Genomic DNA, 18,712 nt, shown 5'->3' on the forward strand with positions numbered 1-18,712 from the left:
CAGAATTCAGATGCTTGGTGAAAATCTATCTGGACATAAGGAAGCCTGTGCACTGAACAAAGCGGAGGTAGGTATCTTCAGGTAACTCTGAGGTGCTGCTTTCTCACAGGGGTTGGTGAACAACAGGGATTTGTCATTCTAGGTACTGTGGGTTGTCTTTGTCTCTGGTGGCTTCATTACAACATCCTAAACAACTCAGATCTGTAAGGGAAGATGGTGCCCAGTAACAGACTTGTGGAATCTCTGACATGCTGGCTGGAGGGGAGGAGGGCCATTTAATCTGTGTTTTCTCACAGCTCTGTCTTCACGAACAGAACAGCATGTGAATTACACAGTGCAGCTAATTGCCATCTACAATTCTGGCAGTCGGTGCAATTATCTACAGGGACAGCAACTCCCACTGTTTCCAGCAGGATCATCTCATGCATGCCTGAAGTCATCATTTTTGCCTTTAAAGAAGCTGTGCTCTAAAATGCAAATTCCCTCTAATAGGGACCCATTACAGTGTACAGAATAAATATGCTGCGTGTGAGGCCCAGGATCCTCCCCCAACACTAGGCCCTGATATCTTCAGTCCACTTGGGGAAGGTAAGCATGTGTGCAGAAAGCATGTGCCTTTCTGAGGCAGTTCACGGCTTACAGCCATCAAGGTGAATTTCAGATCCAGGTTCAGTTAAAGTAAGAATGTCTACTTTTTGCTTGAAACCAAAGGGCTAGATAGGGAGGCTTTTTAATAACTAGGTTTTATTAAGATTGCCTGCTCTTGTTTTTACATAAATGCTGACCATGTGGTCTGAATTCTGGCATGGCATCTATAGTTTCTCTCAAGCTCCACCCAGTTTATGGAATGATGCATTTATTGGCTTAGGTCTCCTTATACCAGATGAAGCAAACCTGAGCAGCTGACAGCAGCTGACTTTCGATAGCTGATATTCTAATCATTCAGGTTCAATCTTATTATGTGTAATTGCATTAGCCATCTTCAGAATATACAAGTGCTTGTGTATTTGTGTGTATGCATCTTTTTATTTTATTTTTGAGCCTTTAACTAATTAGATAAGGATGTCCACATTAAGAGAACTACTTGATTTACTATTAACAAGGCTTGAATGTACTACTGGAAGTGTGTATCTCCGTGCAATGGTGTGCACCTGAAATCCAAAATACTCAGGAGGTATCAACCCTGAGGATTTTGGTTTGAGGCCAGCCAGGATAAAGAAGGAAAAGATAGCAAGATTTCATCTCAACACAGAACCCTGGCAAGGTGACACATGTCTGTTATTCCAGCTATGTGGGAGGATGTAGACAGGAAGATCTCTGCCTGAAGTTGGCCCTAGGCAAAGCCTTGAGATCCAGAGTAAACAAAAAACAAAAACAAAAAAGACGGGGGGGGGGTGGTGTGTGGCTCAAGTAGTAGAAAATCTATCTATCAAGCACAAGGCTTGAGCTCAAACCTTAGTACTATATAAATAAATAGAAAGATTAATTTAAGATATGTATATAAATGAATAAAAGTCAATCCCACTGAAAAAAACACCCTCACAGAAATTCTCAGAATAATATTAGACACAAAAAAATCTGTGGATTGCACAAACATTTCAAATTGTCACATAAAAGTAACTTCACAAATAGTTAAAAAGCCGGAGTATATGGCACATAGAAATGATGAAGAAGTTGAAATGAAAGGATTTCTTTTCTTATTGCAAACATTTTAAGCCTCCTTCAAATGAACACATGATACAAATTGACCTATGTTATGTTGAACTCCATAGAAATTACCTGCTAATATCACCCTTTCCCAAGCTTTAACAGACATTGATATTGCTTAGAAATAGAATTGTTTTAAAATGGTATTCCAGATGTGTTTCTTATGTAGAAGTCTATGTCTCAAATCTTGTACAAATAGGTGAAAACAAATTCTAAGTTTATTTCTCCTGTGAAGTAAATGAGGCTCATGGGGAAAGAAATAGCTCTTCTAGGGTCATAATATTTAAAACTCAAAATACACCTGCATTTTATGAACTCAAGACTATGGCTTCCCTTCCATTCTTAGCACATGATGGAACTTTCACAGGTAGAAATGATGAGTATCTTGGCTGATGAAAGAACTGGCTGAGAAGCAGGTAGATGGCAAAGAACCTAAGAGGCACAATTATGGTATGGGGCAGTATTGGTGGCTTTTGTTTGTTTGTTTGTTTGGTGCTGCTTCTGGGGCCCAAGTGCTGTCCCTGAGCCAGCACCCTACTGCTAAAGCTACCTCTCCATTTCTGTCTTTTTAATAGTTAATTGGAGATAAGGGTTCATTGAACTTTTCTGGCCTGGCTGGCTTCTCGGCCTCTCAAGTAGCTAGGATTACAGGTGTGAGCCACTGGTGCCTGACTCTGTGGGGCAGAATTTAAATAGGCAGCTCTTGTTTAGAGATACTGGCATGGCTTTGGGTATCAGAAGACATATTTCTTGATATTGGAGTAGTATGTTGAGCAATGCCGATGGTCTGTCCATGTCCCTGGAGCCTTACATTTGGGCATGCTGCATTGCCAGTGACTACATCTATTTAGTACATTCCTAGAAGTGTTGCCTCACTAGTGATAGAGAATGATGACAGATAAGCAGTTCCCTCATTCAACAGGCCAGAAACTCCTAAGACGTGGTTCTATGCCCCCAGAAGTTCTTACACACTAAGCTTCTGCTCACTTTGGTAGTATCCAGGGCCAATGACATGTGGGTGATCTCTATATTCACAGAGGGCCCTGTATACTGCTGTTCCTGTCTTAAAATTCTTAATCATGTTTGAATCTGAAGCCACATATTTTGCCTTGCAGTAGGTTGTGGAATAATGCAGTCAGTCCATATGGCAGCTGGGGTGATTGTACACCTTGATTGGGTGTTTTCTCTACTTCGTATAATGACCTCTCTTGCTTGTTCCTGGACTTCTTGATAAGCATTTGCCCTTGGCTTTTGTCACAGTGTCTATTGGGAAACCCTAAACTAGATTTTTTAAAATGATAAATTATATTGGTGAAAAACACTGTAAGGAATTAAATAAAAGCATTGTGCTACTTCATTAAAGTAAGACAATAAGGCACATGAGTACAACAGTTACCAAAAATAAAATGAAATAGGGTCATAGTTACATCTTCGGTCAACCTAATTATAATATAGGGTTTTATTAGGAAGTACTACCCAAGTACACTTCCCAGCTCCTCTGTAGCAGAGACCCAGTGCTCAGGTGAATCTACCATGCAAATAACTCCCGGAATAAGTAGGGCAATAAACAGCAGCAGAGTTGACATTTAAACAAAAGCTCGGTATGCCATCTGTTTTAAAGAAATTATTTGTCTTTGCCAGCATGTCAAAAAGAATAAGTTCACATAATTTAGGAACTACAAGAGTAAGTAGGTTTGTGAGTATTTATGACAGGATGCTGTATAGTCATCAAGTCTTTTTTGGTACTGTCTAAGGAAAAACATTGTTTTTAAGAACAGGCTATGGAAACTGACCTTTTTGTAGAGTTCAATCTCAAGGCAGAGATTAGCACGATTCAATCTTCAACTGAATTTAAGAAGATGTAAATAAGGATTCTGGTTCAGAATCAGATCAGCTCAGATCATCAAATCCTGAGTCTTCTCCATTTTCATATCCCTACAGTGCAGCACAATGCTTGGAATGATGTCAGTGCCTAATAAATATTTAGTAACTGAACTAAATTTGGATTATGGCAGGGCCTTGAGGCTTGAGCACCAGAGGATGAAGGTGACTCACTCCTACCTGTGGAGCAGCTACTGTCTTTGCCATGATTTCCTTCTTATGAAGTGAAAAGTCTCAAATGAGCACAACAGGGCTTGGAGCGATCTGAGAGAAAGCGAATGGTTAAGGTCTGAGTAAAACAACGTACTGTACAGGCAGGTAGGTGCTCATGGTTTAGCTGCATTTGGGCATGTGATAATTTCAGACTGGCTGGAGATAAAGAATAATGTACACATGAGGCTTATGAGCAGGAGCTTGCAAGGCCAAGTCTTTCCTCCTTAAGGAAGTCTAGTCTTTCACATGAATCCTGTCACTACCCTGCAGGAATTATGAGCAAGGTAATGATATTTCTTCAAGTCTTGCCTTACTTATCTCAGAGAGATAGGATTTACAGCTACTTACCCATTAGAGGATCCAATTACAATAATTACAAGAACAATGAAGACCAACAATTGAGCTTTCCCATCCACCCAGAATGGTGTCTAGCACTCACAAGCAAATGAACATTTAATGCTCTCAACAACACCTCAGTGATTACTATTATCTCCAATTGGCAGAGGATGGGGTGGAGGATCAAAGAAGCCACAGTGTTAGGTGGATAGATGGCAAAGGGGAACTGGAAACTTGGTCTCCTTACTGCACTACCCTGACTATCAGATGAAAGGAAACCGGTGGGCAAACTCTAAAATGTAAATACATGGCAAATACGAGGTGGTGACATAATGGGTAAACAAGAACAGGGACTATGCTCAGAACCAGCTGGATAAGAATGACAAGTATATTTCTAGTATTTTCAGATCCTGTAATTGAAAAACTCTCTTCCCACAGACTTATGGGAAGCATAAGCTCAACATGGACAGTGTAGGAAATACCCTACTACTACAAACAGCCTCAGACAGATACCTGGGCACTGTGGCTTATGCCTATCATCCCAGCTACCTGGGAGGTAAAGACAGGAAGATGAAGGTCCCAGGTTTGTGAGGCAAAAATGTGAGATCCAATCTTCAAAAGTAAACTGGAACAAAGTCTAAGGGCCTGGCTCAAGTGGTAGAGTGTCTGAAGGTGTTGGGTTCAGTCTCTGTTACTAATCAAAAGACATCAAAAACTCCAAAACAGAAACAAACAAGAAAAGAACCTCAGAAGGTTCAGTGCCCCCCCCACCATTAAACAGAATATAGAGCAAGTCCTCCTTCTCAAGGCTGAGACAGACACAGAGAGGTGGAATGTTTTTCAGTAAATCCAAATGTCTCCCAGCCAATCTTCATTACCACATGACACATTACACTCCTCCCCACCACCTTCTTCATTTAAAGTCTGATTCCATTTCCATTGCAAACTAAAAGATCAGAAGTCCTTTTTAAGATAAAAAAGTAGATAGAAAAAAAGATGAGCATATTAAAACACTTGTTTTAAAGCAGAATTAAACACTGGGCACCAGTGTCTTACGCCTGTAATCCTAGCTACTCAGGAGGCTGAGATCTGAGGATCACAGTTCAATGCCAGCCTAGGCAAAAAAGTCCCTTTGAGATTCTTAGCTCCAATTAATCACTCCAAACCTGGAAGTGGTGCTGTAGCTTAAGTGGTAGAACACTAGCCTTGGACACAAAGAGGCTCAGGAACAGTGCCCAGGCCCTGAGTTCAAGTCCCATGAAGGACAAAAAAAAATAAATAAAAATCAAAAGTTATGTGCAAATACTTTTGACATTAGAGGAACAGGTTGATGGCTAGGTCAAGAGTGAGAGGAATGGCATTTTTGCCTATGTAACCCATTCATTTAGAAGCAGAGAGGCCAAATCCAACTTCCAAATATGTTCTTGCATGCACTGGATTCCTTCCAAATGTGTTCTCAAGGTGGAACACGGGGCTGAGTTTCAAGTGGGCAGAAAGTCACCTTAAAGCATATTTCCCTTCAATCTGAGAGTTGACACAATCGAGTTACGGGCAGAAATTGTTTATCACGATGGCATGAAAGTCCCTCTTCAAATTCCTTCTGCTTTTATAATCAAACAATAACATCTCCAGAGTATAGGTTTTAGCTACACAAGAAACATATTGGAAATTGATTCAGTGCTCTTGGATTGGCCATGACAATGTTTCATAACCTGCTGACCTCAAAGCTTGTTCTTCCCCCTTTTTGAAACGCTTTTAGCTGCACCAGGGTGGCAAGGCAAGGATAAAGCAAACATCCTTTTATCTGATCATGTGCAAAATGAGTGGAGCAGACACTGTTCCAGAGACAAGATGATGGCTAAATGTTTCTGCTTGCATTCTATCCAAGGTCCAATGAGAGACATTAAGACTGACATTGATGGGTTATTTTCTCAGCTACTACCAATTTCAAGGTGCGAGGATTTCTCTTTAGAAACAGTAAGCACCTGCTACATACAATTTAATCATTAAAAAAGGATCCAAATCATCTCTGTGTTAAAACATATTTATGGGAAATCAATGGTTGGTTCTCTTTTCTCTATAAACCTCATGCTCCTTTTTCCCAGGCACAATTCGTATTAAGGATTTGCTTTAGCAGAGGGCATCCTTAGTCCCAAGATTGTTGCATATCTCTGTTCTCAATCACACGTGTAATTTATTGAACAACTCAATTTTTATCTCAGCCATTTGCCACAGTCCTCACCTGTTAATTTAGATTTTAACTCTCCTCTCAAACTAATGTACTTTTAATCATACTACTAATGGATTTTTCATTGGCAATACTGACAGGGTTTGATATTTATTTATATCAAATATAATGTTTATTAATATAAGTATAATCCACACGTATCTCTATATAACACATATGAATTATAATTATGTATAATACATTCATATAATATAGCATATTAATATACTTTATAACATTAAATATATACATTAAATATATATACATTATATATAATTATGTATTATAATTATATAATTTACATATGATTTTATCCTTATATAAGTTATATAGGTTTTACAACTTTTCTGTATTCTTACATTTCTGACTTCTTTAGGATCATTTTTCTCTTATCTGATGTTCACTAGGTAGTTACTTTAGTGAGTACATAATGATAGAACACCCAGTTTTCCATTGTTTCACTTTTATTTTAGAAAATGTCTTTATATATCTACTCTTCCTTTTGCGTATAGTCTGAGTATTCATTTAAGAATAATAATTAATTTGTCTCTTGACACAATGAAGATCTAATTCCATTGTCTTCCGTGTTGCCATAGAGAAGTTTACTACCATGTAGCTGTCATTTTTTATTGAGTAATCTACGTTTCCCTTTTGTCCTCATAGCTATCATTTCTGGTGTCTCCATTTTACAAAGATATGCCTAAGTGTAAGTTTTTGGAATTTATCTGATTGAGGAGTAATTTGGCTTCCCAAATTTAACTGCCTTAGTTTTGCAAAATTCTCTATCATTATTTTAATATTGTATCTACCCTGTTCATTCTGCTCTTTCTTTCTGGAGCTGAAATTAGATGTATAAGGATTTTGTTGTTGTTTTTTCTCATAGTCTTGACTTCTCAACTTTTCTTTCACATTGTCTACTTCGTTGTTTCTCAGATGTGTTTTGTGTACTTTTTCAGTTCCATGGGCAATTAATTATCTCTTCAGTTGTGATAAATACCATCTAACAAGTCTCTGTGTTTTTAAGTTCTTTTATGCTCTTTTCCCAAATCTGACTGCTCAATATTTATCAGTTCCTTTGTTAACTTTGATTTCCATTTTTGTTTATTTAGAAACACAGAATATTTTATATTTATTATTGGATAATTGCTAATTCTACAGTCTTTGCAGGATTCCTTTTACAGACACTTTTTTTTTTCCAACTCTCACAAATGAGTCATGTTTTCTCATATTTGAGTGATTTTTTTTCTGTTGTGAAATAATTGTTTTTGGATTCCTATTTAAATGTAAAGTTTAGAGCAAGTATCTCAAGACAATATTTAAATTGGGTTTATCACAATCTAGGGAGTACTATCAATCTGAGTCTACCTCAAAACAATAACTAAACTTTTCATTATGACACATCTCAAATATACTTAAATCCTCACATACACATTGTTCAACATTTTGCTCGTCTCATTTGTTTTCTCCCTTAATTCTTCTCTGCAATATTAAGAGCAAAACCAAAACCATGATAAAATTTCAAGCTGGGATGCCCAGGAAATAGGGAATCTAATTCCGTTATTTATCTAAATGAATTGAGCCAATCATATTTTAGGTGTGGCATCCTATAAAAAGATTTTGAAATGCTAATTTGACATATTGCTTGATAAAAATAAATATCTGGAATTCTATGACTCAATCAGAAAGAATGACACTACCCCATTTGTTAGGAAATGAAAAGACTTGGAAAAAAATATATTAAGTGAAGTAAGCCAGACTCAAAGAGACATAGTACCCATGGTTTCCCTTATCTGCAATAAATAGTATATGTCTAGGACAAGCAGAAGAGGTTAAAAGCTATGTATATATGATCATATAATCTGATGCTAAATGAAATGAACCCCAAGATAGACACAAGAGATTTTATCTTTCTTGTTCTTTTTTTTTTGGGTCCAGTCGTGGGGTCTGAATTCTGGGCTTGGGCGCTGTCCCTCAGCTCTTCAGCTCAAGGCTATCGCTCTACCAACTTGAGCCACAGCTCCACTTTTGGCTTTTTTCTTTTTGCTTATGTGGTGCTGAGGAATCGAACCCAGGGCCTCATGCATGCAAGGCAAGCGCTCTACCACTGAGCCACCTTCCCAGCCCTTTCTTGTTCTTTTTAATATACTTATAATGTACTATGTGATTTGTTTTTGTTTCTTTGTATGTTCTTCCCCCATGCTATAACCCCTGTTGTCACTGTATTTGATTCTGGTGTCCTGTATCTTGTACAGACATTTTTCTAATTTGGGAAGGAGAAGGAAATAACAAAATGCTGAAATAAGGATACAGGATGACCCATCGTAACAATGAGATGTACAAGCCAATATGTTGAAAATGAACTTTACAACTTTGCAGGGGGTGGGGAGGGAGGAGTTGGGGGGGTGGGGAGGGAAGGAATGGTAGGGGAAAAACAAAGGAGGGGGTAAGAATGCTGGATAGGAAATGGGTTCATTACCTTGCTCATGTAACTGTAATGCTTCTGTACAATATCCTTACAATAAAATATATTTAAATTAAAAAATCTGAATTTTAAAAAAGAAATGAACTTACATTTGAAAATATACCTTATGTCACATAAAAGTCTAGATGTTTGGTTTCTGGTAAAAATGGTTCCATAAGACTAATATTCTTCCAGTTCCTATTCAGGCCCTTGGTTTTCATTATGTTAATTGTTTATGTCCTTAATATCAGATCCCCAGTAGGGTGACAAGGCAGGTCCAAGTCTGAACTAAGAGCAATCTTCATATCACCAGAGATTTGATAGAGCCCCTAAGCAAATGCTGGTTCTAACACAATCTTGGCAACTACAAACTAACACTTTCTTGCTGTTCTTAGTCTTGAATGAATTATTTGCTGGCAGTTTAACCATATATGTAAGGAAATATGCACAATTTTATATTATGTTCAATAGTTTAGGTGTAAAACATTTTGAAATTCTATTTTGACATATTTCCACATAAAAGGAAGTCTCTGAAAATTTAATATTTTTTAGCATGGAGTCCATATTTTAAGTTATGCCATGTCTAAATGTTTGGCTTCTGTTGTGAAAAAACAGATGTGCTTTGGTAGGAATAACATGCTTTAGGGAGTTACAAAGGGAGTTACCTCTCTAGGAAGGGTCATATTCTGTTTTTTTTTCTTCTCAAAATCTCCATCAGTTCTGTGACATATACATGTACATTACAAGCCCATTCTGTATCACTCACTGACTTAGAGGTTTATTTGAATTTGCCATTTCCTAGATGAACCATCTACTTACAAGGATACTTGGTGTCTATAATCTTCAAAGGAATCCCAATATAACTAGTTATCATATAGAATTCCATTTAACTTCATTTTACACCTGATGATATATCTGGCTTTGGATAACAGCTCCACTCTACCTGTACTCTATCAGTGATCACACTGTATTCAAATCATCTGTTTGCTGCTTTTCTAGACTGGAATTCTAGGAGGGCAGATAGTATGTCTTATTTATCTTAATATCTCCAATATTGAACAGGGAAGATTGTAGAAAATGCTCAATATAGACTTGTTATATGAAGTTAGCTTCCTGGTCTAATCTATAGGAGGAAATATAGGAGGAAAAAAACTCTGTCTTCAACACTAAGTCTACAATTACATGAATCTAGTGATAAATCAGAAGTCACAGTGATTCAGTATGGTCTCAGGTCAGGTACAGAAATCTCCACCAAAGCTTTATGTGATGACTATCCATGATAGTTAGAAAAAAGCACTCACAGGATCAAGTACAAATATGGAAAGCCCAAAGATCCAAAAAACAAAACAATAAGGAGGAGAAGTAGCAGGATTGGTCTATAGTGGGTGCTCAGATGTTAATATTATTTTCAGTCCCTAACCAAAAGAAATCACATGGTTCTATTTCCATGGGACTAAAGTCATGTAATCATACCTCCAATGCCTTGGAGGTTTGCATGATGCAAACCAACTTCTATGAATTTTATCATCTGTCCTTAATTGTAAAAACCTGGGTGAAAGTGTCCTTGCTCTGTAGAGCCATTGCTCTACAGTTCTTGGGATGTGCCATTTTGTACGTATAGAAACGCAGAATTGAAGTCACCGGGGAAACAGGATTCAGGATCTGAACCACAAACCACATTGTCCTACTCTTTGTCCACAAATGTACTAATATGAATAGGTTTTTTTAAAAAACTTTCTTCACATTTTGTCAAGGAGGAAAATTAGTAATATTCTTGACCATCATTATAAAGGAGTTTAATTGGTTGGTAGCTATAAAACTAGTAGCCCTCCTGTATGATTTAATTTTAGAGATTTTAGATGCCTTGTATTCATACTTGATCATCTATACATTTTGTTTGTTGGTGACCAAATTATATATTTGGTCACACATGGGTGATGGCAAATTAATTCAAGTTCAGCATTTATTTCTAATAAAGATCTTTCCCAGCAACTCTCCAGATTTCTTTTCCTATGACTTTCTTTTCTTTTCTTTTGTTTTTCTTTTCCTTTAAAAAAAAAAATTTTGGTGCCAATCGTGGGGCTTGAATTCAAGGCCTGGGTGCTCTCCCTGAGCTTTTGTGCTGAAGGCTAGAGCTGTATCACTTGAGTAACAGCTCCACTTAAGGCTTTTTGGAGATAAGAGTCTCATGGACTTTCGTGCCTAGGCTGGCTTTGAACCACAATCCTCAGTTCACAGCCTCCTGAGTAGCTAGGATTATAAGCATGAGGCACTGGCACTCAGCCTCATTTCTATTATTTTAACCACGGGGCATTATGGTTTCTCAATTCCTATCTACACTTATGGTGAGGAAAAGCCAGTCTTACATTGTGAAAACAAGTGTGGTCTGGAAAGTTCAAAGGCTAGGATGAATGATGGACAAGTTCTGTCAGGCTTTCATTGCATAAAGTGGGTTCGAATGAGGTAAGTGCTGAGGTCCTGGGGTTTTTCTCTCTGCAATTGAGGCTATTTTTCAAGAACCTGTGAGACCTCCCCTTCCTCAACACCACAAAACAAAACAAAACAAAAATCAACCCACAGATCCAAACATGTTAGCATCAGACCAGGTATTTTATCTTCTGCTCGGTGAAGAAACTATTGTAGTTGCTGACCTTTGCTAGGGATTCCTCAACAGCAGTATCCCCTCAGTCTATACTTTTCTGAGTTCTTCTGCCTCCACCCAATGCAGACTGGGCATGATATTACTGTGGATTAGATGCTTTCTGAGTGGTTGATAAAAGGTGCAAGAGCAAGGTTTGTGTACTTTAGGAGTAAAATGGCCATTGAACATGGTATTCCCAGCCTCTTCTGTTTGGTTCAACATAACTTTATCTCAGTTCTAACCTACAAACAGAATGAATCTTTTTTTCTTTAAATACCTCTATTCCACCTGGCACTGCTTCTTGTGCCGTTCATTATCTGAGGTAGGCTTGGTTCTACTTTTTTTCCTCATCCTATAATTTGTTCAAACAAGCACACTGAGTACCTGAAACTTAGAGCTCCCAAGGTTTTCTCTTAACTAGAGGTAAAACTGTACCTGAGTCATAAATGAAAATAAGTAACCTGGAAAGGTCTCTGTCTAATTCGTTACTATAGTGATATAAGTTAGTTGGCCATTATTAGCTAGATGTAAGGGAATAAAAAAAACCCTGAGGAAAACGGAAATGCACAAGTCTGTGGCATTAATGTATTCCCAGAGGTACTTATTGAGTACCTATTACTAGCTTGGCATTATACATTGGCTGCTTACTGAAGACCCTAGGTTGAGGAGGAAGAGAAAAAGAACGGCAATAGTTTGAGCTGGAAGGATCTCATAGAGCATCTGTTTCTGTGGTAGGAAGGAGAGCTCCAATGTGACTTGAGAGAGCTATTCAAAGAAAGCTAGAACCAGGTACCAGTACCTCATATGTGTAATTCTAAAAACTCAGGAGGGTGAGATTTGAGGACCATATTTTGAAGCCAGACCAAGCAAGAAAGTCTGTGAGATTCTTATATCAAATTAACCATCAAAAAGCCAAAAGTGAAGCTGTGGCTGAAGTGGCTAGCTTTGAATGAAAAGCTAACGGACAGTGCCTGGGCCCTAAGTTCATGTCACAGTATTGGAACAAAAAAAAAAAAAAAAAAAGAAAAGAAAAAAGGAGAGGAGAAGAGAGGAAAGGAAAGAAAGGAATGAAGAATAAAAAAGAGGAAGAAAGAGAAAGAAAAAAATCTAGCAACCATCACCAGAGTGAGACCATGTCTTTGGTCTTTTTATGATCATATGATAGGAACCCTTCTTACTCTTGCAGAAGAGACTAGAAGTGCCTTCAGTGTGAGAGAGAAAACAGGTCTCACTGGACTGTGAAGCACTAAGACAGTCTCATTGGAAGAGTGGGAAGACTCTTCTTTGTAACTCTTAGGTGTGAAGAAATCATGTGTATTCTTTTCTTCATAGAGTCTTCTCTGCCTCCTTGATTTGCTGCTTACCACTGGATTCTACTTGGCTTCTTTCTGAAAATCCTCAAAAGACATATTCTCTTCTTTATAAGAATTTCCTTCTTCACTTGGGGAATAACTTGTGATGCTTACAATTGATTGATATTTTCAATTTGAAATTTAAATTCCTTCTATTTGAATGCCTTGTGATCTTATCTATCTATCTATCTATCTATCTATCTATCTATCTATCTATCTATCTATCTATCTATCTATCTATCTATCTAATGTGTGTGTGTGTGTGTGTGTGTGTGTGTGTGTGTGTGTGTGTGTGCCAGGCTCTGAATTTAAGCCCCACAACCAACCAAAAAAAAAAGTTCCACATAATAGTACACATAAGATGCTTACATTAAAGGTAATGTGTAGGTAGTAGAACTCTAGGTAAATTAAATTGTACTCTAGGTCTGTACATGTATGAGAGGACCTTCCTGTTTCTCAGCTTTTTCCATCATAACTACAAACAGTAAGATGTGATAATGTCAGTAGTATTTTCCAAAACAGATACATAAATTCCAATTATTTAGTTAAAAAATAAATATAGTTAAATTTCAGAAAAGAAAATATGATGGTTGTGATTATTTGTGTTAATACATCTACTTGCTTATTAACCTGGGAGCATGGTATTTATTAGAACAATTTTAAAGAAAAAAATCTAGTGCATTCATTTTATTTAATTCATAAATATTGAATGTCAAGAGAAAGCAAGTTTAGTTGACAATATCTCATCTTGTAATCAACTCATAACATTTTGATTAAGCAAACATGATTACCCACAGCCGCAAAAATTCATTCTGATTCACAACTTTCTTGATGGTTCTTCTCTGTCAAACACATTAGTCAATGCATGGTTGAAAAAAGGACAAATTTAGATTTTCTTAGGTGCTATTTGAAAATATTATATTATGAAATATATCAAAATGTGTAATACTTTGGTTGAACAAAATGAACAACATGAGGTATCTGTGCAATATAGAGAAATAATCAACCTAGGTATGGTGGCTCACTTCTATAATCCTATCTACATGGGGGGTTCATACTAAGTTAATAAGTTAATTAATTATAATTTGAGAAGAAATCAGTTAGTAAAACCCATCTCAGTTTTATATATATATGACATATATAATTGTATTATATACAACATATTGTATTATATATCTTATATATGTTAAATATAAATATATGTAAATATATATTTATATAATTTTATATATATAACAAATATAATTATATGTACATATATATAAAATATGGCCTGGTGGTACACATCTGCAATCCAAGCTACGTAGGAGGCATACATGAGGACTGTAGCCTAAGGTCAGTCTTCAACAAAAATTTAAAGCTAACTAAAGCAAAAAAAGAGCTGGGGGCATGGCACAAATGGTAGAGTCCTTGCTTAGCAAGTGTAAGACCTTGACTTCAAACCCAAGCATCACCAAAAAATAAAAATATATAACCACTTAGTTTTGATGAGTCTTGTTTAGCTTTAAACTGTGAACACTTCTAAAAAGATGACCTGAGAGATATCTGCATCCTCTTTTTCATAAATTAGAGTCTGAAGCAGAATAGATGGTCTTTGCCTGCATCCTTTGCAGGTAAGAATGGCTATGTAATTCATTTCTCACCAATGCTGTGTAAAGTGGAGCTTGTGATCCAATTGTGGATAGCTTTTAATCTTCTTCATGCTTTTTTTTTAAAATATATTTTTATTGTAAGGATACTTTACAGAGGGGTTACAGTTACATGAGTAAGGTAATGAGTACATTTCTTATGGAACATTGTTACCTCCTCCTTTGTTTTCCTCTACCATCCCTTCCCTCTCCACCTCCCCAACTCCTCCCTCTCTCCCCATCCCCCCTCCGAAGTTGTAAAGTTCATTTTCAACATAGTGTCTTGTAATCTCATTGTTACAATGAGTCAACCTGTATCCTTATTTCAGCATTTTGTTATTTCCCTTTCCCTTCTCAAATTAGAAAAATGTATATACAAGATGCAGGGCACCGGAGTCAAATACAGTGACAACAGGAGTTATACCACAGGGGAAGAACATACAAAAGTCCCATGGTTTCCCTTATTTGCAATAACTTGTGTATGTTTAGGACAAGCAGAAAAGATCAAAAGCTATGTACATATGATCAGATAAAATGATGTTAAGCGAAATGAACCCCAAGATAGAGACACAAGCGGTTTTTTTCTTTCTTGCTATTGTTTTTAATGTATTTATAATGTACTATGTGATTTTTTTGTTTCTTTTGTATTTTCTTCATGCTTTTTGCCTCAAATGGGGATGGGATGCTTAGAGTGCCAGGAAGCAATTTGCAACCAGAGACAACAGTATAAAAACAAAAGGCCAACATGGGACAAAATGAGAGGCAGCAGGCAAGATGAACTAGGGCTTTTATTACAATTTTGATGAACTCCTACATACCTCTTTCCTTGCTTAACACTTTTAATTATGTAAGGTGATGAAATGATTTTATTACTTAAGGAATGGCTTACCAGGTTTCTGCTGCTGCTTACTTGTGGCCACAGCATCATATCCACATAGCTCCTGTGACTTTCCAGAGGTTATTTTACAATGATTTAAAGACCAAAGCACTTGGTTGTCACAAACATGGTCCAGTTGACTCTAGAGTCATCTAAAACAGCATTCTTCAACAGATGATGATGAGGGCAAATTTTCATAAGGACATATATAATTGGTGGCCACTGAATACTTAAAACATGGCTAGGGGGGCCAAGTGTCACTGGTTCATGTCTGAAATCCTACATGCTCAGGGGACTGAGGACCAAGGTTCAAAGTCAGCCTGGGCAGGAATGCCCACAAGACTCTTATCTCCAATTAACAACACACACACACACACACACACAGAGTCTAGACGTGGAGCAAATACTCAAGAGGTAAAGTGGGGAGCCAAGTGTCACTGGTTCATGTCTGAAATCCTACATGCTCAGGGGACTGAGGACCAAGGTTCGAAGTCAGCCTGGGCAGGAATGCCCACAAGACTCTTATCTCCAATTAACAACACACACACACACACACACACACACACACACACACACACACACAGAGTCTAGAAGTGGAGCAAATACTCAAGAGGTAAAGTGTTAGCTTTGAGCACAAAAAAACAGGAACAGAACCTACACCCTGACTTTAAGCCTTAGAACACCCTCCTCCCCCAACAGACACACAAATGTGTCTAAGAAAATTGAGGAAACTGAAATTTTAATTGTATAAGATTTTAATTAAAGTTGAAATTGCCATATCAAAAAGTGAAGATATAAAGAATTGTTATTCTATTAAAATGTTTAAATTACTAAAATTCTCTTGAACTAAAATTCTGCCTCTAACTTTGGAAATGTTTTTTTTTCTTTAAAAAAAAAGGCTCAAAAGTACCTCATTATGGAAAAATGATGACTCAGCGGGGCTTGACACAATATCATGTTTGAAGGCTGTTAAACAATATTTAACTTGCATATTAGCTAACTACGCAGAACTGATACCAATTTAAGCATTTCACATTGACAACTATAATAAAGGATGTCTTTTTGGAATAATAATCTTATTCAGACTACACTCATTCAGCTGTTTGTTAAGACTTTTGTATTCTCCATTACAAATGAGAAGAATAATAATGGTGTGCCAGTCTCATTAAATTGTGGGGGTACAACAATTCTCTGAGATAAACTGTAAATTATAGTTTGTAGGAGACTGCTGGGTATGCGAAAAAATCAGCCACGAAGTATACCAATGTGGTGCCAAGAACCAGGGGAAGTGGAGAATCGGCATCAAAAGAACACCTCAGAGAAGGGCAAGGACCATGGTTACCAGAAACCAGCAGTTTGCAAGGCTGTTGCATCCTGGAACTTGTATTCAATGCCATGTCCTACACTCAAATGGGAGTTGGAGTAATAATTTCCTTGACCTTTGGTGTTAGGTGTAAAATTAAGTAATTAGCCTGTTTACATTTGTAACTTTTTTTTAGTAGTGCTGGTAGTTGAATTTAGAATCTTGTATTTTCTAGACAGGTACTCTACCACTTGAACCATACTCCAAAAGTTGTTTTTGCTTTAGATATATTTGGGATAGAGTTTTTAAAAGATTTTTTTTCCTGGACTGGCCTAGTATAGTCCTACTATATTTGTATTATTTATATTTCTGAAGTCATGGGTATGGGCCACTGCAGCCAGCTATTATTGGTTGAGATGGGGTGTCATTAACTTTTTGCTTACACTGGTTTTGAACAAGAGTTGTCTTGATCTTTGCCTCCTGAATGTCTAGGGTTACAGATAGGAACCATTAAACCCACCTTCTACTTATTAATATAGTCCAGATAAAAAGCTAATTTTACAATATGAATCAAACTATAGACAAAAGTTTTTCTAAAATGCTGCATACCACATGATGAAATTGGCCAACCTCCTCTAATTTCTCAAAAGGCTTATGCACATACAAATTCCATCATTTCTGTTTAGCATCATACAAATTACTGAAAACCAGTAAAATCCTTAAGAAAACATGTCATTATGAGGATCCAAACAATAAAAAGGCTATGTTTTACAAATTTGCTAAATCATATTATTAAATAACTATGAAAAACAAAACAAAACAAAAGAAGCTAATTTTACAAATGTCCAAGGTAACAATAGACTTTTAAAATGTTGTCTCTCCAATATCTTCTGAAAGACCACAACCACTAGTAATTCCTCTATCTGGGTTGCCTTGTGGCTGCTAGAAACAGGTTGGCAAAATTCTACTTTATTGGGAACTAAAGTTCCTTTCTCTCTGGGGTTATGCTCACTTTTAAGAGATGGTAGTCAATTTGAACTGAACACCAAGACAAGTCTATGTATATTTAGTGGTCTACAAAGAAATGATGAAGAAAATGAGGTAACAGTTTGAGCAAACCATATTTACTCATTCTGGTTTGTTACACATGTAAAAGCATGCTAAGTCTAAAAAGTGTTCAATTTCTGAAAGCCATCGTCCCATATTTCTATCCAAATAAACATCTGAATTATTTGCCTCTTGAGACCATTATAGAAACTAGATCCAAGCCAGGCACTGCTGGCTCACGACTGTAATCCTAGCTACTCAGGAGGCTGAGATCTGAGGATCACAGTTCAAAGCCAGCTGGGGCAGGAAAGTCTGTGAAACTCTTATCTAATGAACTGCCAGAAAACCAGAAGTGGTACTGTAGCTCAAGTGGTATAGTGCTATCCTTGAGCTGAAGAGCTGAGGGACAGCACTCAGACCCAGAGTTCAAGCCCCATGACCGACAAAAAAACAACAAAAAAGAAACTGGATTCACCCAAGATTTGATTTTCTCCTCAGATCAACTTATTTGCACTCAATATCATGTTTGTTTATATTGACAAGGGCATTTTTCTCAATGGTTTTTATTACATTCTTTGGCAACCATGCACTTGTTTTATGGTAGCATCCAACTCTAAGAGGTACAGGTAACTAAGCTCATATGATAGAGGGAACACCAGACATGGTTTCTAGGAATGCACAGGTCTGAAAGAAAGGTTCATGTAGACAATGTATCCAAGTTAGAAATGTATCAAGGCATGAAGTCTTACCTATGATATGGCTCTGAAAGGAAGAATCTGCAATAGTGTCTTCTTCATCCTCTGGCAAGTTTTCATTTGCCTCTTTTATCTGCCAAAGAAAACACTGGAGGTTAGTATTCAAAAAAAGACCTTTTCAGGATTCGTATTACATCAAAAGACCTTTCAAAGCCAGGTGCTGGTGGCTCACACCTATAACCCTCATTACTCAGGAGGCTGAGATCTGAGGATCACAGTGTGAGCAGAGCCAGCCCAGGCAGGAAAGTCTGTAGGACTGTTATTTCCAATTAACCACCCCAAAT

The 18,712-nt window shown here is 37.2% G+C and overlaps 1 protein-coding gene across 1 annotated transcript in view; it reads right to left on the bottom strand.

Annotated features, from left to right (window-relative positions):
- The window catches only part of Nckap5 (NCK associated protein 5), a gene marked incomplete at its 5' end in the record, with an annotated part of 649,445 nt that overhangs the window by 105,313 nt on the left and 525,420 nt on the right, over nt 1–18,712 (bottom strand). The window contains one exon of the mRNA XM_042685241.1: nt 18,423–18,501. Within this exon, the coding sequence (XP_042541175.1) occupies nt 18,423–18,501 (79 nt within the window). The remainder of the gene's footprint in view (nt 1–18,422; nt 18,502–18,712) is intronic.

The sequence above is a fragment of the Dipodomys spectabilis genome, unplaced genomic scaffold, assembly GCF_019054845.1.
Source record: "Dipodomys spectabilis isolate Male_0828 unplaced genomic scaffold, ASM1905484v1 ptg000094l, whole genome shotgun sequence".
NCBI classification, from domain to species: Eukaryota; Metazoa; Chordata; class Mammalia; order Rodentia; family Heteromyidae; genus Dipodomys; species Dipodomys spectabilis.